This window comes from Oncorhynchus keta, chromosome 6 (assembly GCF_023373465.1).
Source record: "Oncorhynchus keta strain PuntledgeMale-10-30-2019 chromosome 6, Oket_V2, whole genome shotgun sequence".
Classification (NCBI taxonomy): domain Eukaryota; kingdom Metazoa; phylum Chordata; class Actinopteri; order Salmoniformes; family Salmonidae; genus Oncorhynchus; species Oncorhynchus keta.
In genome coordinates, this window is record NC_068426.1 from 33161548 (window position 1) to 33187007 (window position 25460).

Below are 25460 nucleotides of genomic sequence, written 5' to 3' on the forward strand. Positions count from 1 at the left end.
ATGAATGGGTTTCCATGGCTGAGCAGCCACACACAAGCCTAAGATCACCATGTGTAATGTCAAGCGTTGGCTGGAGTGGTGTAAAGCTCGCCACCAATGGACACTGGAGCAGTGGAAACGCGTTCTCTGGAGTGATGAATCACGCTTCACCATCTGGCAGTCCGATGGACAAATCTGGGTTCAGCTGATGCCAGAAGAACGCTACCTGCCCGAATGCATAGTGCCATCTTTAAAGTGTGGTGGACGAGGAAAAATGGTATGGGGCTGTTTATCATTGTTTGTCTTGGCCCTTTAGTTCCATTGAAGTGAAATCTTACTGCTACAGAATACCAGGAAACATTCTAGACGATTCTGTGCTTTCAACTTTGTGGAATGCCCCTGTGCACAAAGATAAATGGTTTGTCGAGATTGGTGTGGAAGAACTTGACCAGCCTGCAAAGAGCCCTGACCTCAACCCCATCAAACACCTTTGGGATGAATTGGAACATCGACTGCAAGCCAGGCCTATGATCCCAAAATCAGTGCCCAACCTCACTAATGCTCTTGCAGTCCCCACAGCAATTTGGAACACCTAGTGGAAATCTTTCCCAGAAGAGTGGAGATTGTCATGCAGAAAAGGGGGGACCAACTCCATATTAACGCTCATGACTTCAGAATGAGATCTTCAACAAGCATGCTTCGACATACTTTCGTTCACATAGTGCATCGTAATACAAATACAGGACAAGATGAAGACCAATCTATCCTTAACTTCAACAACATTCCCAGTAACGGTTACATAGACATTTTACTTGCGATGACTGTAATATGTGTTTTTATCAACCTTAGTTTAATTAGCCTGCTGTTAGTCACTCTGGATAAGAGCTGCTAAATGCTTCGCAAGTGTGCATTTTTACATTTTGATCATAGCAGATGCTCTTAGCCAGAGCGACTAACATTCAGTGTATTAAACTAAGGTAAACAAGAATATACCACAGTCATAACAAGTAAAATATTATATTACCATTACCGAGAGTGTTGTAGTTAAGTGGGGTATTTCCAAATATATATTTCTGTTTTAAAATACTGAATACTTCTATTCTAATTAAACTGTTACAAAATAGGCTCTGTGAATTGTATGCATGCTGACTGCCGATGTCCACATTGTGTACAAAGTGCCCCATAGTGGTGGTGGGGTTATGGCATGGGCAGGCATAAACTACAAACGACAAACACAATGGCATTCTATTGATGGCAATTTGAATGCACAGAGATACCGTGACGAGATCCTGAGGCCCATTGTCGTGCCATTCATCTACCGCCCATCACCTCCTGTTTCAGCATGATAACGCACGGCTCCATGTCGCAAGGATCTGTACACAATTCCTGGAAGCTGAAAATGCCCCGGGTTCTTTCATGGCACCAGACATGTCACCCATTGAGCATGTTTTGGATGCTCTCACAATCAACAGCCTGATCAACTCTATTGCGAAGGAGATCTGTCGCGCTGCATGAGGCAAATGGTGGTCACATCAGATACTGACTGGTTCTCTGATCCAAGGTATCAGTTACCAACAGATGCATATCTGTATTCCCAGTCATGTGAAATCCACAGATTAGGGCATCATTTATTTATTTAAATTGACTGATTTCTTGACTAAAATCTTTGAAATTGTGACATGTTTTGTTTCTATTTTTGTTCAGCGTATATGTACATCTGCAACAGTCTACAGCAATGCACTGTAAATTCTAAGAATACAGCATCTCGTACTGTTCCAGTAATATTCTGCACATTTGTGTTATAGTAAAGGTCCTGTACATCTACAGTTATTTACTGTAAAAAATTACAGGATTACATTTACATTGTGTTTGACTTGACAATGAGTGACACGTATATGGCAAAACATCACAAACAGATCAAACCAGGTTACATTGACACCTGTTGCTGCTTGAAATGTCTACCAAGCACCTCAGTTGTGAACAGCTTGCTTATTCCGGTTATCTTATCTTGTTTCTGCACTGCTACAGTATATAATTAGAGCCTTATTGCATATCTTCACTGTGACCTTAAACTATCAGAGGCTGTTCCCATTGCATACAGTTAAGTAATCATATATGATCCGTGAAATCTCAAGACACAACATTGCTTTTAAGCTACACAGCCTGTGGAAAATCATTATTTCTCTTTCAAATATCTTTTCATCCTCAGAAAACATCCGTAACTGTAGAATGTGTTTTGAACACCAAAGCTAGAGGCTGGTATGCACTAAGCTGCAGTCCCCCACTGTTAGTCTATCGTCGCTGTAATGCAGTGTGCTTTTCACTGAAACACCTCAGAGTGACTGGAGAACCCAGTTTGGTCAGGAGGGAGGCGTATTCCTGTTCTGCTCTGTCTGTCAGTCTCTTTGATCTCAGGAGTGCAGAGCTCTGGCCTGGAAGCACCATCAGTCTGCACAGCATGGGAAACCAAGGAACAGGAGGGGGCATGGATGTGTGGAAGGAGGAATGGCAACGCCCTCACTCTGTCTTTGTCGCTCTCTCTCTCACTCTGTTTCACTCTCTCTCTTAATTAGAGTTCATTGTGAGACAGCCATGACATGCCTGAACTGAAACAGACTCACTGAGTGAGTCACTTCACAGGCTGTGATGTCAATCACTGGGTTTGTTTATTTTGAAATATTGAGTTCTCAATCTTGACTACAAAGTTGGAATGGAGTGAAATTGACCCATAGCCAGCTGAAGATTGTATGATCGGGACAAGATGAGTCTTTCGTATTGAGTTCCTGTCATGGGAGCTTCCAAACTCAGTGACTGGGGTGTGTCCATTCACACACACAAAACATTTGTGACTTGTTTCAGGAAACTAGGCATATGTTGCACGTCACTACTTCATAGGAGAGGCATGTGAATTATATTCATAAAAAAAAAATAGATATCTAAATGCGTTTTTTGGCCTTCTGGAACATGTGAATATTCATGTGCCTTAATACAAACGTGTATGCCATCTGCAAATACGAATACAATTGTTAAATTACGAGCCTAGTTGGTTTAGCCATGGAAAAAGCCAGGAACCTTCCCCGCTGGCCATGATTGGCTGTGATAATGAATAGGCTGGAAATTCAGAGAGATGAGTTCGGATTGGTCTGCCGTGTACCATCTTCTATCTATAAAATGAGTTGCTCGTTATGTGTAGCAGTGGCGGTCAGCACCGTTTAATGAGCATGACCTTATTTCTATTACAGCATATTGGATGACTGTCATTCATATTCCATTCACCCAGTTCAATGTAACAGCGATAGGTTTAGGCTACTACATGGTACTCAAATGTTCCCTATACCCATCATGAGGTTGCTACAACCTAGAATATGATTTACATTTTACAACGTATGTGCACACAGGTTTCAATGCCACTTGCACACGCTTGCCTGCATCTAGCTGATGTAAGGTGTAATCATTAGTACTACAGTTGCAAACGGGAGTTTCTGTTGGACAAATTCGGGTATGTTTATCCTTGTTTTGTTCTGTTTGCTTCCGTTTAAGAAACATTTTTCAACAGAATAGGCAGAATGAATACTCCCCTGATCACGCATTAACAGAGTTCACTCTCATAACAGCCACATTGTATTCCTTCTCTTCCCTTCGCATGTGGACTTCAATCCACAACAGATCAGCTGTATGTGACCAGGCAAAACACATTTTCCAAGCCAAACCGCTACACACAGCCTGCATCGTTGTCACCCTATTAGCTAAAGTAACGTCATAGTCAGCATAGCTAATAGAACTAACACGTTAGTAAATTCGCTACAATCATGCAGTAACGTTAGTGTACATTCAGTAAGCAGTTACACCGGTGGACCCTGGTGGCAATAAATGAGTAATACCAGAAGCTTACCTTGACTTGGAAGAGTTCCAGTGTTGTGTTGGAAAGTCAAGCTAATATAGCATCCCTCTGTTTGAGCGGGATGTTTCTTTAGACTAAACTAGCTAGCTGCATTTGTTAGTGAATGTGTAAGTGAATCTGAAAGTAAAATAAATTACGAAATTTCCCTCTCTGTCTATTAGCTCTTGCTTCTCCTAAAATTTGGAAGAAATTAATTTGTTCAAAACTGTTCAAACTGTTCACTCACCACATGTTGTACACTGCAGTGCTAGCTTATGCTTTCAGTACTAGATTAATTATCTAATCCTTTCATTGGGTGGACAACGTGTCAGTTCATGCTGCAACAGCTCTGATAGGCTGGAGGACGTCCTCTGGAAGTTCCGTCTATGGAAGGGGGTGAGAACCATGAGTCTCCTAGGTTTAGTATTGAAGTCAGTGTACGCAGAGGAGGACGGAAGCTAGCTGTCCTCCGGCTAAAACATGGTTCTTCCCTACAGAGTGCTGTTGAGGCTCCTGTAGACCTTTGCAGAATAGTGTGTTTTAGTCAGTTATATGGTGATGTGAATCTTTTTAATACAGTTTTATCTAAAAAATAACATTTTATATGTTTTACAATTAACATTTTTATGAAATTCAATGTGGAGGATGGTCCTCTTCTTCCTCTGAGGAGGAGTCTCCACTGATGTGTAGATAATCCTTTCTATTGCAGCTGTTTTTATATATATACAGTGGGGGGAAAAAGTATTTAGTCAGCCACCAATTGTGCAAGTTCTCCCGCTTCAAAAGATGAGAGAGGCCTGTAATTTTCATCATAGGTACACTTCAACTATGACAGCCAAAATTAGAAATGTTTTTCTCCAGAAAATCACATTGTAGGATTTTTAATGAATTTATTTGCAAATTATGGCAGAAAATAAGTATTTGGTCACCTACAAACAAGCAAGATTTCTGGCTCTCACAGACCTGTAACTTCTTCTTTAAGAGGCTCCTCTGTCCTCCACTCGTTACCTGTATTAATGGCACCTGTTTGAACTTGTTATTAGTATAAAAGACACCTGTCCACAACCTCAAACATTCACACTCCAAACTACACTATGGCCAAGACCAAAGAGCTGTCAAAGGACACCAGAAACAAAATTGTAGACCTGCACCAGGCTGGGAAGACTGAATCTGCAATAGGTAGGCAGCTTGGTTTGAAGAAATCAACTGTCATCTCCCTTGATCTGGGGCTCCACGCCAAATCTCACCCCGTGGGGTCAAAATTATCACAAGAACGGTGAGCAAAAATCCCAGAACCACATGGGGTGACCTAGTGAATGACCTGCAGAGAGCTGGGACCAAAGTAACAAAGCCTACCATCAGTAACACACTACGCCGCCAGGGACTCAAATCCTGCAGTGCCAAATGTGTCCCCCTGCTTAAGCCAGTACATGTCCTGGCCCGTCTCAAATTTGCTAGATAGCATTTGGAATATCCAGAAGAAGATTGGGAGAATGTCATATGGTCAGATGAAACCAAAATATAACTTTTTGGTAAAAACTCAACTCGTCGTGTTTGGAGGACAAAGAATGCTGAGTTGCATCCAAAGAACACCATACCAACTGTGAAGCATGGGGGTCAGTCTCCAGATCTCAACCCCATAGAAAATCTTTGGAGGGAGTTGAAAGTCCGTGTTGCCCAGCAACAGCCCCAAAACATTACTACTCTAGAGGAGATCTGCATGGAGGAATGGGCCAAAATACCAGCAACAGTGTGTGAAAACCTTGTGAAGACTTACAGAAAACGTTTGACCTCTGTCATTGCCAACAAAGGGTATATAACAAAGTATTTAGATAAACTTTTGTTATTGACCAAATACTTATTTTCCACCATAATTTGCAAATAAATGCATAAAAAATCCTACAATGTGATTTTCTGGATTTGTTTTTCTCATTTTGTCTGTCATAGTTACTAAGGTACTAAACGATATCATAACCGCCATCGATAAAAGACAGTACTGTGCAGCCGTCTTCATCGACCTCGCCAAGGCTTTCGACTCTGTCAATCACCATATTCTCATCGGCAGACTCAACAGCCTCGGTTTTTCGGATGACTGCCTTGCCTGGTTCACCAATTACTTTGCAGACAGAGTTCAGTCTGTCAAATCGGAGGGCATGCTGTCCGGTCCTCTGGCAGTCTCTATGGGGGTGCCACAGGGTTCAATTCTCGGGCCGACTCTTTTCTCTGTATATATCAATGATGTTGCTCTTGCTGCGGGCGATTCCCTGATCCACCTCTACGCAGACGACACCATTCTATATACTTTCGGCCCGTCATTGAACACTGTGCTATCTAACCTCCAAACGAGCTTCAATGCCATACAGCACTCCTTCCGTGGCCTCCAACTGCTCTTAAACGCGAGTAAAACCAAATGCATGCTTTTCAACCGATCGCTGCCTGCACCCGCATGCCCGACTAGCATCACCACCCTGGATGGTTCCGACCTTGAATATGTGGACATCTATAAGTACCTAGGTGTCTGGCTAGACTGCAAACTCTCCTTCCAGACTCACATCAAACATCTCCAATCGAAAATCAAATCAAGAGTCGGCTTTCAAAAAGCCTCCTTCACTCACGCTGCCAAGCTTACCCTATTAAAACTGACTATCCTACCGATCCTCGACTTCGGCGATGTCATCTACAAAATGGCTTCCAACACTCTACTCAGCAAACTGGATGCAGTCTATCACAGTGCCATCCGTTTTGTCACTAAAGCACCTTATACCACCCACCACTGCGACTTGTATGCTCTAGTCGGCTGGCCCTCACTACATATTCGTCGCCAGACCCACTGGCTCCAGATCATCTACAAGTCCATGCTAGGTAAAGCTCCGCCTTATCTCAGTTCACTGGTCACGATGGCAACACCCATCCGTAGCACGCGCACCAGCAGGTGTATCTCACTGATCATCCCTAAAGCCAACACCTCATTTGGCCGCCTTTCGTTCCAGTACTCTGCTGCCTGTGACTGGAACGAATTGCAAAAATCGCTGAAGTTGGAGACTTTTATCTCCCTCACCAACTTCAAACATCAGCTAACCGATCGCTGCAGCTGTACATAGTCTATAGGTAAATAGCCCACCCATTTTCACCTACCTCATTCCCATACTGTTTTTATACTGTTTTTTTTTATTTTTTAAATTTATTTATTTACTTTTCTGCTCTTTTGCACACCAATATCTCTACCTGTACATGACCATCTGATCATTTATCACTCCAGTGTTAATCTGCAAAATTGTATTATTCGCCTACCTCCTCATGCCTTTTGCACACATTGTATATAGACTGCCCATTTTTTTTTCTACTGTGTTATTGACTTGTTAATTGTTTACTCCATGTGTAACTCTGTGTTGTCTGTTCACACTGCTATGCTTTATCTTGGCCAGGTCGCAGTTGCAAATGAGAACTTGTTCTCAACTAGCCTACCTGGTTAAATAAAGGTGAAATAAAAAAATAAAAAAATAAAAATAGTTGAAGTGTACCTATGATGTACATGCCCTGCACCAAAGTTAAGGGCAGGACAGAAACAGGCTCATATAGATTCCCTTGTTCATGCGTGGTGTGGACGGAACAGCTCATCACTGGGGGCGAGTTCCCAGTCATCCGGGCTTTCGGCAGTGCCTCTATGCACATTCATATGGCTCTCTCCTAACACACACACACACACACACACACACACACACACACACACACACACACACACACACACACACACACACACACACACACACACACACACACACACACACACACACACACACACACACACACACACACACACACACACACACACACACACACACACACACACACACACACACACACACACACACACACACATGCCATGCTGCTATTAATTTTTCATTCTGATGCCCAGCCTCTTTACCCCTGATTGCATGCACATAACTACCTCATCTAGCACTAATATTGTTCTTGATATTATTCTTGTACATACTCTATATTATTTTCTTCTTTCTCTTCTGGCGTTGACATTTTTTGTTCTTTTTTTTATCTTGACATTTTTTATTTTTGATATTGCTACACCTTCTGTAGAGACCCTTCCACTTAGCAAGATTATAGCGAGATTATGCACCTTCTGTATGCTGTGCATGTGACAAATAAGCGTAGATTTTTTTTTGATATCGTGTGTTTAGCAGAGACGGTAATGTGAACAACAACAGGACCTGCACCAAAGTCATATTAGGATATAGGCTGTTTGTAGGCTACTACTTTAACCACTTTTAGCCTTGAAATCTTTACTACACTACTCACTCTGTTTAGCACATGGCCACATGTGAATACTTAAAGAGATGGGTGGGGGGGTTAAGGGTTAAGAGGGTGTGAATGATTCGGAATGAGTGTACACTAATAAAAAGCTCTCCAGAGACATTTTCTCGAAAGTGGGGTTACAAGTTTATCAACTTTCAAAGCAGAATTATTTTCCCATTGTTCCTCAACAAATGCAGTGGATGATATAACATATTGTAGCTCTGAGTCTTTACTTTTATCCAATGTAAAAAAATAAAAAAACACATCATTTAAAAATGTAGCTTGATAAGTCCAAATCGAGCTGGTCAGTCACATTTCACCTGTCTCCAAAAGCAAAAAGGCTTTTTCAGGCTTAGGGTTAGGGTTAGGGTTACAATTAGGATTAGGTTTAAGATTAGGATTTAGGGATTAGGGGTTTTGTGTTAAGACTAGGGATAGGTTAAGGGTTAGGGAAAAATATGATTTAAAATGGGAATCAACTATTTGGTCCCCAAAGGATAATAAAACAAACGTGTTTGTTTGTGTGTGCATGAGTGCGCGCTCACGTTTGTGTGTGTGTGTCCATCAGAGTGTGTGCTTTGTGATGACTCGGGAGTGAGAGCAGTGCTGTCTTTGATGTTATGTGACAGACCATGGGTTAAAGCATCCAGACAGAGCAACCTGCTGCGCTGAGGGGACCTCTCACTTACTGTAGCAGGTTGACTTCTGGGAACTGACCGGTGGGCAGGGACATTAAGTGTGTCCCAGTTTTCCTTGAAGACACATGGCACAGCACGAAGCTGAAATGAAATTACTTTGGTGTGGGTGTTGTCTCAAGGAAACTCCCTCAGGGAGTGGCTCTGACTGGTCAACTCTAACTCTCCCTTCCCTTCCTATTGCTCTCTCTCTCTCTCTCTCTCTCTCTCTCTAGTGGATGTTTGGAGAACTATGTGGGGAAAGATTAGGGGGAGGTTTTGGAGGGTGAGTGCAGCTCGAAAAAGAAACATGTCCAGGAATCAGACAAAGGCAGTGCTTGCCATTCTCCCAGTGGGTGAGGCCCACATAACCAGAGAGCTCTCTCTCTCTCTCTCTCTCTCTCTCTCTCTCTCTCTCTCTCTCTCTCTCTCTCTCTCTCTCTCTCTCTCTCTTTCTCTCTCTCTCTCTCCAGGGTTGAAGCAGATCCATGCTCTCTCCATCCAGGGCAATTACGAGTTGAGGATTGACCTAGAGGACTTTGACAACAGTACAGCCTATGCCCAGTATGGGATGTTTGGAGTTGGCCTGTTCTCTGTGGACCCAGACGATGATGGATACCCACTGACTGTTGGAGATTACTCTGGAAGTGCAGGTACATATATCTGAATGACCAGTTCCCTTTGTTAATCAATAAAGTATCAACCTAATAAAATCTCATCTTCAATTAACATTTTGTATTTAAGTTTGATTTAAATTATAGATTGGGTTGTTATAGACCGAGACACCGGGGTACCCAAGCAAAGTTAAGCCGCACTTAAACACGCATGTTGAAGCCCCAGGTTTACTCATTAAATACGCATGACTCAAAATTGCATTGACTATCTAGTAAAAACTGCTGTGTCCTCTGCAGTAGTTTATTGTTAAGTGCTGAGGGAAGGAGGGATGGAAGCGTTTGGTTTGGTCTCCACAGCGTGGATAGACAGTGACAGAGCGACAAGGACAGACCGTATGTGTCTGCGTATATCTGTTCCCCAAACATCACATCTCAGCCGCAATCCCGTCACCGTGAATAAATTACTACCCAATTAATTACGGTGGTTGACCGGCAGCATAAACAAAACACTGCCAGATGCCTGTCACAACAAATAATCAATTTATAGAACCTTTGGGGAGTGGAGAACTGAGCACACAGAGAGAGAAGAGGGACAGATGAGAGATGGAGGGATGGGAAGAGGGGGTATAGATGAGAGGAGGAGGGAGAGAGTGTTGTCACAAGCAGGTTTTGCAGAAAGAGAGAGTGTTGTGTAAATGGCTTGTACACACAAAGAAATAATGGTTCTAATTAGTACCAGGCAGGGGTTATTTGGCTTGTAACCATAACATAACCATTTTTGGTGCTATATAGAAACCTTTTTTGATGCTCTATAAATGACCATTACATATGTTCTATATAGCACCAAAAAAAGGGTTGTGCTATGGTTACAACCATTTTTGGGGCTACATGAAACCCTTTTTTTGTGGTTCTTTATAGAACCTTTGTTAATAATGATTGTATAAAGAATATTTCTCATTCTGAAAGGCTCTTCATAGATCATTTTGAAGAACCATACAGGGTTTTTATTCTGGTCAGCCATATTATATTGTTAAAACTCCATATGTGTTGTTATTGTATTGACAAGTTGAATCAAGTACATTTACATTTAAGTCATTTAGCAGACGCTCTTATCCAGAGCGACTTACAAATTGGTAAGCTTCCTCTGGAACAGCTCAGGGATCACTGAGTAGAGAATTGAGAACCATTGACTGATTTAGTCAACCGTTTTCAATTGACACAAGGCCATTACGTGAGGCTTTCACAAGACACCATCACTGGCCATGGCCAGATATAATATGTCATGGCATAACACAACCTATTAGATAAACTGGACAATTAAATGATCACGAAAAGAGCAAAGCACCATTTTGTGAACTGTAAAGAACCATTGGAGAGCTTAACGGGTTCTTTGAGTCATTATGGTTCCACATAGAACATCACCCTTCCCAAAGAACCCTTGAGGAACCCTAATGTGTTACAGTGTAAAGCTTGTTCCCGCTCTTCCTACCTCAATACCACTAACCTTCAACTGACAACATGCCGATTGGACATTTGACTCCCACTGCAGCACACTAGCCTCTCCCTCATACCCTCTCCTCCCCTTAGTACCACTGTTATTGTTATTATCACACACACACTCTCACTCACACTTTCTGATCTGAGGGGTATCCTACGAAGCAGGTTTGAGGCGTTAGCGAGGCAACTTTGGTTAACTCTGAGTTCAACTCATGATAACCGGTCATGCGAAAGCTGCTCACCTTCTAGCCAAGTACATTTCTATCGCTGCTTCAGAGCTAACCTTCTCCGGTGCAGGCTAACTCCCGGCTAACTCCACTTACCCTGATTGAAATGACTGAGCCCTTCCTCTTGCAAAGATTGCAAAGATTGCATCATCATCCCCTTCATTTGAGGAAGACGACTGATTAAATATTGTATTTATCAAAAGTAAATCTTTTTTTATGTTACATGGTAATGACAGAATACATTTTAAACTGTACACAGCATCCATAGGAGTGGGGGGAAAAAAGGTACTTGTGCATTGATAAGCACCCGAAATACGGCATTAACAATATGTATTAAAATAAAGACAGCCTACCGGGAAACAGTGGGTTAACTGCCTTGTTCAGGGGTAGAACGACAGATTTGTACCTTGTCAGTTTAGGAATTCGATCCAGTAACACGTTCAGTTACTGTCCCAATGCTCTAACCACTAGGCTACCTGCCGCCCCACTTCTAAAAGCTTATTTCACACAATAGCCTGCTGAATTTGAAAGATAACTTTAATTTCATATTGAATCCGACACAAATGAAAATGTGGCTCTGACTCGCCTATAGATTGATGTTTCAGAAATGTCTCAATGAAGAGCTCGGTGTTCGACTAGCCATGTGTGACATGCACACGCAGTTACAAGCCTGTTAGACTTAGCGGCAGGTGGACAAACAATATCCACCGTCGTAATACGGATAAAGCCTGAGCTGGAATGTGAAGCTACAGTGGGGCAAAAAAGTATTTAGTCACCAATTGTGCAAGTTCTCCCACTTAAAAAGATGCGAGAGGCCTGTCATTTTCATCATAGGTACACTTCAACTATGACAAACAAAATGAGAAATAAAAATCCAGAAAATCACATTGTAGGACATTTAATTTATTTATTTGCAAATTATGGTGGAAAATAAGTATTTGGTCAATAACAAAAGTTTATCTAAATACTTTGTTATATACCCTTTGTTGGCAATGACAGAGGTCAAACGTTTTCTGTAAGTCTTCACAAGGTTTTCACACACTGTTGCTGGTATTTTGGCCCATTCCTCCATGCAGATCTCCTCTAGAGCAGTGATATTTTTGGGCTGTTGCTGGGCAACATGGACTTTCAACTCCCTCCAAAGATTTTCTATGGGGTTGAGATCTGGAGACTGGCTAGGCCACTCCAGGACCTTGAAATGCTTCTTACGAAGCCACTCCTTCATTGCCCGGGCATTGTGTTTGGGATCATTGTCATGCTGAAAGACCCAGCCACGTTTCATCTTCAATGACCTTGCTGATGGAAGGAGGTTTTCACTCAAAATCTCACGATACATGGCCACATTCATTTTTTCCTTTACACGGATCAGTCGTCCTGGTCCCTTTGCAGAAAAACAGCCCCAAAGCATGACATTTCCACCCCCATGCTTCACAGTCGGTATGGTGTTCTTTGGATGCAACTCAGCATTCTTTGTCCTCCAAACACGACGAGTTGAGTTTTTACCAAAAAGTTATATTTTGGTTTCATCTGACCATATGACATTCTGCCAATCTTCTTCTGGATCATCCAAATGCTCTCTAGCAAACTTCAGACGGGCCTGGACATGTACTGGCTTAAGCAGGGGGACACGTCTAGTACCGTAGGATTTGAGTCCCTGGCGGCGTAGTGTGTTACTGATGGTAGGCTTTGTTACTTTGGTCCCAGCTCTCTGCAGGTCATTCACTAGGTCCCCCCGTGTGGTTCTGGGATTTTTGCTCACCGTTCTTGTGATAATTTTGACCCCACGGGGTGAGATCTTGAGTGGAGCCCCAGATCAAGGGAGATTATCAGTGGTCTTCTATGTCTTCCATTTCCTAATAATTGCTCCCACAGTTGATTTCTTCAAACCAAGCTGCTTACCTATTGCAGATTCAGTCTTCCCAGCCTGGTGCAGGTCTACAATTGTCTTTCTTGTGTCCTTTGACAGCTCTTTGGTCTTGGCCATAGTGGAGTTTGGAGTGTGACTGTTTGAGGTTGTGGACAGGTGTCTTTTATACTGATAACAAGTTCAAACAGGTGCCATTTAATACAGGTAACGAGTGGAGGACAGAGGAGCCTCTTAAAGAAGAAGTTACAGATCTGTGAGAGCCAGAAATCTTGCTTGTTTGTAGGTGACCAAATACTTATTTTCCACCATAATTTGCGAATAAATTCATAAAAAATCCTACAATGGGATTTTCTAGATTTTTTTTCTCATTTTGTCTGTCATAGTTGGAGTGTACCTAAGATGAAAATTACAGGCCTCTCTCATCTTTTTAAGTGGAAGAACATGCAAAATTGGTGGCTGACTAAATACTTTTTTTGCCCCACTGTAACTGAAGCTGATTCGCTTTAGAAAACCCCGAGCAGATCTTGCTTGCATAGTAGGATACCCCTCTGGTCTCAGTGGACAGGTTGGTCATTGCGGCTGGAAGCAGCTGGATTCTAACCGTGTTCAGTGGAGCCACCTTGTCCCATCCACTTCCCTTCAGCCAGACAAGGTTACACTGAGTGGGCTGCAAATGACACGCTAAGTACTGCTAGCCTGGATCCTCTTTTCTCTCCCATTGTTTCGTATTATCCGGCATCCATTATCATGTTGTCACATTGCGTTGTTCTTATATGTTTTTTTATTTTTTATTTTTCGATGTAGGGGCTCTCTGTGTAAATGCTGAAACGCGCCCTGTCGGAACTGGTGGCGCTGCGAGTTACTGTGGGAAAATGGAATTTCACGGAGTGGAGTGGTGATGTGGCCACACCCATCCTGGGGCAAATAATGGATTTAGTCGCCCTGATGAGATGCTAGAGAACACTTAACTAATTGTCTTTTGTTGAATTTATATAACAACATTCCAACCTCGTTTAGCATGATCTATTCTATTATGTTACTATTTGCATTCATTTGCATCTCTTTCAATTAGAGACTTTTATTTTGAAGGTGAACCGCAAATTCAAGTACTGTGGCTAACCCTTATTGTGTCTCGCTTCACATATGTGGGTCCGCCCATCATTAATCAAATAAGTCTTATAAATGTGGGTTATTTTAGATGATGACACCTAGCTTGATCGTTAGTTAGTTAGTGAACTATAGCTACTGAAATATTATGTTGTTTGGCTATGTTTTTGGGGAAGAACATTGTTTGCATCCATCAGCTAGCTACCTTTTCTTATGACCAGCACTGTCCCAGAGCTTGGGGAAGTGTGTCTGCGTTCAAGTGAAGCAGCGGCAGATGTGCGAGACAAAACTTTGCCAGCATCATAGCGTACGTATCGGTGAATGCTGTGACATGAAATATACAAGTAATGGTGTAATCAATGTGTAATAACTATGTCAAAAATATATGAACGTATTCAATTATTATCTGATGTGCAGTCATATTCAGGTATTGATTGGTCAACGAGCTTATTTTACGTGTCAAATAGCATTATTTGACCTGTATCTTATTTGACACGCAAAACCCAAATGGCGTTCCATAGCCAACCACCCAAGAGTGTCAGCTCAAAGCCGTAGCCTATAGCTAGCAGTGTCCCATGCACCTCTCTTCAGTTCTATTTCTGTAAATGCTCGCAGAGTAGTTTTAGATCCTGCTGAGGCTTCAAAGCTCTTTTTTAAGTGTGTGTGTGTGTGTGTGTGTGTGTGTGTGTGTGTGTGTGTGTGTGTGTGTGTGTGTGTGTGTGTGTGTGTGTGTGTGTGTGTGTGTGTGTGTGTGTGTGTGTGTGTGTGTGTGTGTGTGTGTGTGTGTGTGCGCACTATGTGACAGTTGAGCACTGATCGGATCGTTAGGGAGGCGATAGTAAGAGCAGAAGGATAAAGAGGTCAGCATAGAGCCCTTTGATAAATGAACAACAAAGTGTTGTAACCCTGTGGTTTGTGTAATGAGGACTGATCTTTAGAAAGGAGAGGAGGCCTCTCTCTGATCTCACGTCACCTATGAAAATGATGGATTGTTCCTTAGTCATTTGGAAATTAATTAGGAATGCAGTGGTTCTCTGGTGCTGTCTGATGTAAGAGGGCTCTGGTGAAAGACAAATCAAAGCACTGAAGATTTGGAATCAATTGTATTTCTCTCTAAAGCCTCTTCTATCGCTCAACCTCTCTTAATTATCTATTTCTCCTTTCTTGTCTTCCAATCTATCCCCTATTTCTCCTCTGTTCACCCATGTCCATTTCATTTGACTGTGTGGGTGGGTGTGTGTGCTTGTGCGTGCATTTGTGTGTGTGCGCGTGCATGTTTCTGTAAATATGATGCGTTTGTACATGAATGCAACATGAATGTGTTCTCTACCCATCCCCCCACCCCCACACACAGGCGATGCTCTGCTGAAGCACAACGGAATGAAGTTCACCACCAAAGACAAGGACAACGACCACTCGGAGAACAACTGTGCCTCCTTCTACCACGGTGCCTGGTGGTACCGCAACTGCCACACGTCTAACCTGAATGGACAGTACCTCCGCGGGCAGCACACCTCCTATGCCGACGGCATCGAGTGGTCCACCTGGACCGGCTGGCAGTACTCCCTCAAGTTCTCCGAGATGAAGATACGGCCCGCGCGCGACGAGAGCAAATGAGAAAAAATGAGGGAATAAAAGAAGAAAAAGAGAGGAAAGGAATTTGAAGGAAGAAGGTCCTCAAAATATAAAACCCCACACTCAAAAAGACAGCTATAGGCTGTAGTTCTTGTTCAGCTATTGTTTGCTGACAGACTAAAAGGACATTGGTATACTGATATATATACTGTATATTGATTGGTATACTACTATTGTCTACGTTTCTCTGTGGAACCCTCATCCCTTCCCCCTGCCCCGCCCCGCTTGCTGTGCCCTCTGCTAATCCCTCGTCGCTCGTTGCGTACTACTGTTGTGCTGAGGTTTTTTCGTGCCCCCCCACTCCCCATCATCCTTATCCTTTATCACTATCATTAGGAGATTTGTTGCCAATGTTTTTGAGTGTTTCCCTCCTGACAACGACCACACCGCGACACGAAATGAATCTGACTCACTCTTACTTCACAGGAGTTTGGTGGCACCTCAACTGGGGAGAACGGGCTTGTGGTAATGACTGAAGCAGAGACAGTGGAACGGTCTCAAAAACCATTTGTTTGATGCCATTTAATTTGCGCCGTTCCAACCACTACTGTGAGCCGTTCACCCCCTCAGCAGCCTCAACTGTCTTACTTACGTCTCTCTTTCTCGCGTTATTTACATCTAGTCATCAATCAATGATCTGTCTTTTCTATCTGATCCTTGACCTTGACCTCTCTCCTGTGACAGTTGCACCCTGTAGCCAGTAGTTCTATTCCCACAGTCCTTTACTGCGTTGTTTACAGTCAGCGAAGTGTGGTGTTACTGTGTGACCTTTGAACAAGTGGCTGAGTCAGAACAGGAGATGTGGCTGAGTCAGAACAGGAGATGTGACATTACAGTTAGAGAACACACACACAAAAAAAACTCTGTACCCTGAAGCTACAGAATTACCATGACACAGCAAAACTCAGTCTGTCACCCAAAGGGATTTGGCTGTATTGGCCTTCCAGTCAGGAGACATGCTAAAATGGCACAACCCACAGTACCTCACCACCCACTGCTTAAGCATCCCTTTATTAAACATATACTCTGTGGGATAACAAGACAATGGAATGGGAATGGTGTAGAGGGACCGGTTGAAATAGAAGGAGACAGAGCTAGACATATCAAACAGAGGGGTGAGAAGGGAATTACTAAATGAAAAGGGGAATAAGATAGACAGAGTGAGAAAAATGAGGAGATCAAATAGAGGGGTGAGGGAGCGATCGACAGAGAGATGGGGGGGATGGATGGAGATCAAATGGAGGGGGGAGAGAGCGATCGACAGAGAGATGGGGGGGTGGATGGAGATCAAATGGAGGGGGGAGAAGGGTAAATGAGAGGGAGCAGATATCATTAATCTGACTGAGGCCATTAGGGAGCATATTGGGCACTTTGTCTGATCAGCCTGCCAGCTGATCACCAGCCAAGTCACTGCTACGACAGAGCCCCAGACGTTAACTCCTCAGTGTGTGTGTGGACGTGTTTAACTATTCTTGTGGGGACCAGAAGTCCCCACAAGAATAGTAAACGGAACATATTTGACCAACTGGGGACATTTTGTTAGTCCCCACAAGGTCAAATGCTATTTCTACGGTGTTTAGGGTTAAGGTTGGAATTAGTGTTAGGGTTAGAATTACGTGATGGGTTAGGAGCTAGGGTTAGTTTTAGGGTTAGGAGTTAAAGGTTAAGGTTAAGTTTTTTGGGTTAAGGTTAGGGTAAGGGTAAGACTATTTGAGCTCCCACTCAGCCTATGTAAATGTGATAAGGGTTATCCTGTTCCCATTGGTAGTAAGTGAATTTAGCAGGCAGCAGTATGGAAAAGGGAAGGAAGAGTGTGTGGTGAAGTTGCAAGGGGACCCTTGGGGCCAAAAGTAGAAAGAAAGAAATGGAAGGAAGAAAGAAAGAAAGAAAGAAAGAAAGAAAGAAAGAAAGAAAGAAAGAAAGAATGAAAGAATGAAAGAATGAAAGAAAGAAAGAAAGAAAGAAAGAAAGAAAGAAAGAAAGAAAGAGAAAGCCACCTTTCAGAGACAGGAGTGACATGACAAGAGAGTAAAATCTGTTTTTCATCTCGTCCTTTAGGAAAGTAAAGCATGTTTTAGCCTTTACCCCCACGGTCACAACATTAAATAGTCCCCTACTGTCCTGAGCATTTTAACTCTACGCCTGTGTTTTCGCAATCAGCTGTAACCGGTAGAACCTATCTAACCCATTGATGTACACGCAGCTACATACACACATTATGTCTCTCTCTCCTCCTTTATGTTCTATTTCATCCATATCTCATGTAAGAAAATGTCCACCCCCCCCCCCCCCCCGGTTTCTCCGTCTCCCATCTCTCCCCTTCTCCCCATCTCCTGTAATGTTTTCTCTTCTGCAATCCACCCATGTCTAGCTGAATGCCTAGGTTTTCTGCTAGGGTGACGCAGGCTCTTTTCTTCTGGCTCTAGCAGAGAAACTGTTGATGTAAAATACAGTTTGCTGCTATCGACCGATCCCTCAACCTGGATTTTCTTTCTTAATAGCTCAAAAACGTGTTTCGTGAATGACGACAACAAAAAATATGTTTGTCTGTACAGTATTATAAAAAAAGAAAAAGAAAAACACAGTAAGAGAAGTTTTGCTAATTTGTGGGGATGAAATTGTGCAATTCTGAATATTTTTAAAATTTGGTGTATCAACTGTTTTTTTTCTCTTCCTTTTTGGGGTTTTGTTATGGATTTTCTTAGATGTACTGAAAGCTTTAAAGGTATGTGTAGATTTATTGTACAGTGTGTATGACTTTTAGAGCATGTCCAACTGTTTCCATCCTATGCCAAAAGACAAACGATAACTCAAGCACACAGACTTTACACGTCTTTACACAAGTCAAAAGAAGAAAAGAAAAAACTCATCTTGAGCCGGTACTTCTCCTCATTTACCGGACTGGGCACCAGGGGAAGTGTGGCCAGCTATACTTTATGGGGAGGAGCAAGTGAGAAGAGGAGGGGCATAGTAAAGCACACGAGGAAACATCCGCCTTGATCGACAGCACAAATTGATCTTTACCGAAGTGATAACAATGGCTCATCTGGTGGCTCTGCTTTCTCTGTTCGACATAGTGTTGTGGGACACCTTTGATCTATTCGGTCATGTTGGCTCTACCAGACATACTGGTTCTATGGGATGCGCCAGCTCTGGAGGACATGTTTGATCTGCCCTGGCTACCAATGGATAAACAGGCATTACAGTGAGCATTGCTCCTCAGACACTGGGCTGTGTGTTTTGGATGGGCTGGTGCTTGGATCCTTCTTCCACTACAGGGAAGTTTATTGACTGCAGTATCGGCAGAGCCTCGGCTCTATGCAGCCAACCATCCACAAAAACCTGCTCCGACTCAGTCAGAGTGAGTACTGCTCACTGTGATGTCAGCGGTCCGGGAGTCCTGTGGTGGTAACACTGTGCCAGGACTCCGGCCACATCTACAGTCTGCCTCTTCTACCGCTACCCAGCGCTGCAGCTAAACATCAAAGAACTGGCTGTGTGCACAGCAACCACGCGTTATCAACACTAATCATGTTACCATGGAAACAGAATTACATGGCAGCTTTCGATGTTGAAAATTTGTGTCGGGTTAGAATTAATCGTGATTTAGACGTACATTATGATTTCAAATGTGGTTGGTGCCGAATTGAAATGGTGAAACTTGTAAAGCTGAAGTTTAATGAGGTACTGGAATGAGTCAGACTGATATCGTGACGTGACTGGCTGACTTTGATTACATGGATTCCTCTTTCTGTGCGTCTGATTGCATTTAGAAGGGCAGCTAAATTTGCATATTTCTTTCCACTAAATGGTCTTTTCAGGCAGACCAATCACATCAGATCTTTTCACATCAGCTTCTTTTCAGAGCTGATCCAATTGGCCAAAGGACCAATTCGTGAAAAAATATCAGAATTGGTCTGCCTATCTATACGCAGACTCTGTATGTGTGAGCGTGTGCACTTCTGTGTGAGAGAGAGAGAGAGAGAGAGAGAGAGAGAGAGAGAGAGAGAGAGGAAGGGGGAGGAATTCTTCAAAGTTAATGTGATGCTTATGTATAACTTGCCTCCCTACTATTTGTGTTGATAACAGAGTGATATTAATAAATGAACAATGAATTAATGTGATAACCAATTCCATAGAGTGGCTCACCCCCTTCAGGTCATGTGTTGAACTGCACTGCTCATTTTAACCCTCAACTCTACTCTCCCATGTACAATCTTCACTTGAGCATCAAATATTGCACATAATATGTTCTATCAATGTATTGTAAACCCTACAGTCTTTTTTTCCAAACCCCCTCCATCCCCCCTCCACTCCTCTAATTTCCTGTCTGCTGTTACAAGCACCATCCACCTCCCTCCTCTCTGCTTAAAGGTGAACTGCATTCACTGATTCCGTATGTGTTTCTTCCGGTGCTCATTAAGAAATGCATTACTGAAGCACAAACAAGAGTTGTCTTTGGGGTGTGGTTTAATGTGGGTGTTTCTTGGGAGTGTCTTTTAGTAAGGAGGTGGACGAAGATCACTGAAGAATTGCTGCTTTCCAGGCAATTCTGTCATTACTCAAGGTTTTGATCACCATAGTGTACACTAGTGACACCTGTTGGTCAAAATAATTTACAGCAGCCACATTATTATACAGTAGCTGATGTCCCACACACTGTAGCGAGTGTAGAGAGTAACCTTTTTGTCTTCTATCGAAAACAGCACCAAACCATCAGGTGGTTGTTCGATGAATCGAAGCTTCGGACGTCATTGATCACATGCTTCTGATAAAGTTATACAAGTAAAGTCTTAGCGATTTCAACAAACAAGGTCAGTAGTGAGTAACTTAGTGATAGTGAGGTAAGCTAAGAGAGCTTTGCTATGGAGAGAAGTGACTCACCATCTCAAGATGATCTACTAATTCAGGTGTATGTGTAGGTTATAGCCTGCACTGACCTTGTGTTTAACCAATCTGACAGCAGCTAGATAGCTCGATAGCTTTGGGATAGCTACAGCTACAGCTGGCTAGCCTATCTAGCTAGCTGTTGTTCCTCTGTCACATCACAGTTATGCCAAGATAGCAAGAAGTACCGGTGTCTGGAATGTGTTTCATGACACACTCGTTCCACAACACCTTGCTACGAAAGTAGCTTGCAACTGGAAGTCTTGTCTCGTCACGTGTTCCCATGGACACGATATCAACAACTGCGACTTGAATGCCCTTGTCTTCAGTCAACTAAGTTGTCAACGCAATATTCGAGAAGATGCTAGTTTGGTCTCATCCCGTTCTCTGTTTACTCCAGCATTTAGATCTTTCCTCGGGCACAAATCCCAGAACTAATATCCCTACAGGTGTAGGCTACATGTGGACATTGCACAAACATGGCCAGCTTTGAGTGTAGATAGACTTATCAACAACAAAATCGACGCCCGCGCTTGTGTTACAAAGACAAAAAAACGTGTTCTACTGCAAATAGGCTATCATATCGATATGCTTATAAAAGACAGTATGCCTACACTTTACCTAGCAAAAGAAAATAAGTTGTGCATCAAGGACAACCGCAGATAGAACAAGGAGCATACAAATATGTGTTACAACTTCAGCTGCGCCAGAAATAGAATGTCATTCTATTATATTTAAATGGTCTAATCTAAGGACTTGGCTGTCTAACCACACCCTGACATTTACAGCTCTATGGGTGAGATCCTGTCTTCAAGTCTCCAGTGTGTAATGTAGTCCCTTCCATCTATATCATGTATTACAGGTTATGGACAGGTGCATATGGGTTCAGCAGGCAGAGTTCAATGAACACAGGCAGAAGTGAAACGCAGGAAGATGCCACTTGTCTCATACCACTCGTACCACTCTGTAGGTAGCCTACAGAGTAATATAAAATTGCTGAACTTACGTAGATATTCCAAACAAAGTGTTTTGATACCTTTCAAGCGTAACAGTTCCATGCAGAATATACAATCCTTCACATAATACTGTTGTTTAAGGTTCTGAACAAACAAAGTTTTTTTTTTTAAATCACAGATGACTAGAAAAAGCTAAAAACAAGTGTATTCACCCACTGGGTCACACAGCTGCAAAGACAAAGACATGATTACACAAGCACATATATTTATACCCTCCTACTAGGCCGAATCAACTTCTTGCACATCGAGACAGCCAATACTTTACTGTATGTGTGTGGGATAGGAGTTAATCTGACCTGACCACTGGCAGAATGTATTACTCCTCCCTAATCTATGATTGTCCTACCTTATTAGTGACTGAAACCAGACTGTTGTCTTTTGCCCCCTCCATAGGAGCCATTAAATTTGACAGTAACAAGTTTGACAGAATGTAAACTTCATGCAATCCCCCTTGTCTCACTCAGTAACATTCCATACACCTAGGTTCTATCCACCCTCCATGGACCCCAACATATATGAATTATTAATGTAAAGTAAGCAATGAGTTCAAGTATGGTAACATGACTAAGTATATTTCAAACATCAACCCAACACTGAAGAAGTAGTGTTCTGCTATTATAACAATGTGCAAGTATTACACTTGTTTTTCATCTTCTATTGTTATTTACAGCCAACACAGATACTGTACCTATCCCCATTTTGTCTGATAGTACATGTTAGTCATCATCCTTTCGTATGGTGTCCCATATACAGTGCCTTCGGGAAAGTATTCAGACCACTTGACTGTTTCCACATTTTTTCACGTTACAGCCATATTCTAAAATAGATTTTAGACATTTTTGAAACTTTTTGCAAATGTATTAAAAATTAAAAATAAAGTATTCAGACCCTTTGCTTTGAGACTCGAAATTGAGCTCAGGTGCATCCTGCTTCCAATAATCATATTTGAGATGTTTATACAACTTGATTGGAGTCTACCTGTAGAAAATTAAATTTAATGGACATGATGGAAAGAAACGCACCTGTTTATATAAGGTCACACAGTTGACAATGCATGTCAGAGCAAAAAGCAAGCCATGAGGTAGAAGGAGTTGTCCGTAGAGCTACAAGACAGGATTGTGGCGAGGCGCAGATCTGGGGAAGGGTACCAAAACAATTCTGCAGCATTGAAGGTACCCAAGAACACAGTGGCCTCAATCAATCTTAAATTGAAGAAGTTTGGAACCACCAAGATTCTTCTTAGAGCTGGCTGCCCAGCCAAACTGAGCAATCGGGGGAGAAGGGCCTTGGTCCGGGAGGTGAACAAGAACCCAATGGTCGCTCTGACTGAGCTCTAAAGTTCCTCTGTGGAGATGGGAGAACCTTCCAGAAGGACAACCATTTCTGCAGCACTCTACCAATCAGCCCTTTATGGTGGAGTGGCCAGACGGAAGCCACTCCTCAGTAAAAGGCACATGACAGTCCGCTTGGAGTTTGCCAAAGGGAACCTAAAGACTCTCAGGCCATGAGAAACAAGATTCTCTGGTCTGATGAAACCAACATTGAACTCTTTGGCCTCAATGCCAAGCTCCACGTTTGGAGGAAACCTGGCACCATCCCTACGATGAAGCATGGTGGTGGCAGTATCATGCTGTGGGGATGTTTTTCAGTGTCAGGGACTGGGAGACTAGTCAGGATTGAGGCAAAGATGAATGGAGCAAATTACAGAGAGATCCTTGATGAAAACCTGCTCCAGAGTGCTCAGGACCTCAGACTGGGGTGAAGGTTCACCTTCCAAAAGGATAACGACCCTAAGCACACAGCCAAGACAATACAGGAGTGGCTTCAGGACAAGTCTCTGAATGTCCTTGAGTAGCTCAGCAAGAACCTGGACTTCAATTTCTGTAGAGACCTGAAAATAGCTGTGCAGCAATATTCCCCATCCAACCTGACAGAGCTTGTGAGGATCTGCAGAGAAGAATGGGAGAAACTCCCCAAATACTGATATGCCAAGCTTGTAGCGTCATACCCAAGAAGACTCAATGTTGTAATCACTGCCAAAGGTGCTTCAACAAAGTACTGAGTAAAGGGTCTGAATACTTATGCAGTTGTGATATTTCCATTTTTCATTTTTTATACATTTTCAAGCATTTCCAAAAAACAGTTTTTGCTTTGTCATAATGGGGTATTGTGTGTAGATTGACTAGGGACAAATAATTATTTTATCCGTTTTTAGAATAAGGTTGTAACATAACAAAAAGTGGAAAAAGTCAAGCAATCTGAATACTTTCCAAAGGCAATGCAAGACAATTCTCTGAGATATTCCCCCACCATTCAATTCAATAATAACAAAATATGACGAGAAAAATCATTGATGTGTCTTGTATAACTTTAATGCTGAGTGCAAGGTCTCTCCCAGTTCATCTGTATTTTAGTCATGGGACTCCATCTGTTGAAAAACAAGGTAGAGTTGATACACACAGCACTGGATACATTATCAATGGTTGTAAGGGGAATTCCAGGACAGACAAGTGATAGTATTCTTGCCTATGACCAGATCAAATGTGGGATTGTTGCCTGGCCACGTACGGCCACCTAAACCTTCTGCTTCTGATATGGTAGTGGGTTCACACGTCACTGTTGAACAACAAATCCACCAGGTTTGTAAGTAACCTGTGAATGAAATTAAATATCATCACTTAACATAACATAAAGCACGGAAAATAACTTTTCTCTCATTTGGAAGTAATTACAGAATAGATTCAGGATAGCGAAGCTGAGCCTTTACTATTGTCGTGTTGAAAACAACTGGTAACTCGGAATTCGAAATTCTTCTACTTCCGACTTCAGTGCGTTCAAGACAAGTGGGAACTCGTCGGAATTCCAAGTCGGAAACGTGGCCATGTTTCTAGAGCTCCGACTTTCCAACCTGAAGATCACTGACCTCATGATTTTACCTTCTTTTTTTCAGAGTTCCCAGTTGTCTTGAAAGCACCATACGCAACCAGCTGTGCAACATTACAATGCTGAATGCTTGCTGACATACATTTGTAGCATGTTAGCTAAAAAGACTGGTATTCAGGCTAGACAAGTAGCATCATTTATTTTTGCCAGAGGAAAATACACACAGTAAATTGGCCAGTGTTACCAAGTGTTGATTTTCCAGTGTAACATTTCTAGTCTAAGAGTAAAATTAACACGTTGTGTATAAGAACGCATGTGTTGGTGTTAATAACCAGCAATGAGGGTGATAGTGTGACTGTTTTATTGAGTGAAACATTCCCATCAAAACCACGCCCATCATTATGATATTTCACAGCATGCATTATTGCAGCTCAATTTTGTGAAATTGTGTTTTTGCATGTACATTGATTGACTGATGAATCTTTTGCCACAGAAAGATAAATAACATAAATGTTTCTAAACTAGTCTAAGTCACTAAGCTAAGTTACTTACATGTATTTCTCCCGGTACCTTTAATGATTGTTCAAGTTTAAATTACTTTAGGTAGTCTCCTTTAAAGCGCTGTTCTTAATACCAACAGTCACTTTGAATGCAGGTTACATGTGAATAAAAATTCCAACCATTGTCTGGGCTAACTCTGCCTGGATTCTAAATGGAATTACCCATCACTTTGCAAACCAGCATAATATCACTTGTAAACAAGGATGTTTCTAAACGCCACTGTGTTAGGGTAGACCTTGGCCATCAACGTCAGTCATTATTATATATGTAATGTACAGTATAATATTAACGGTACATTTCAACTACATTACGAATTCACTTGGTG

General features: G+C 42.3%; 1 protein-coding gene across 2 annotated transcripts in view; it reads left to right on the top strand.

The window, feature by feature from the left end:
• Positions 1–16980, top strand: part of LOC118385408 (fibrinogen C domain-containing protein 1) — a 250845-nt gene extending 233865 nt beyond the window's left edge. For both annotated transcript variants that reach the window (XM_035772529.2, XM_035772530.2), the window contains 2 exons: positions 9315–9494; positions 15508–16980. In XM_035772529.2, the coding sequence (XP_035628422.1) occupies positions 9315–9494; positions 15508–15770 (443 nt within the window). In that variant the 3' untranslated portion in view covers positions 15771–16980. The remainder of the gene's footprint in view (positions 1–9314; positions 9495–15507) is intronic.
• The last annotated feature ends 8480 nt before the right edge of the window (positions 16981–25460 follow it).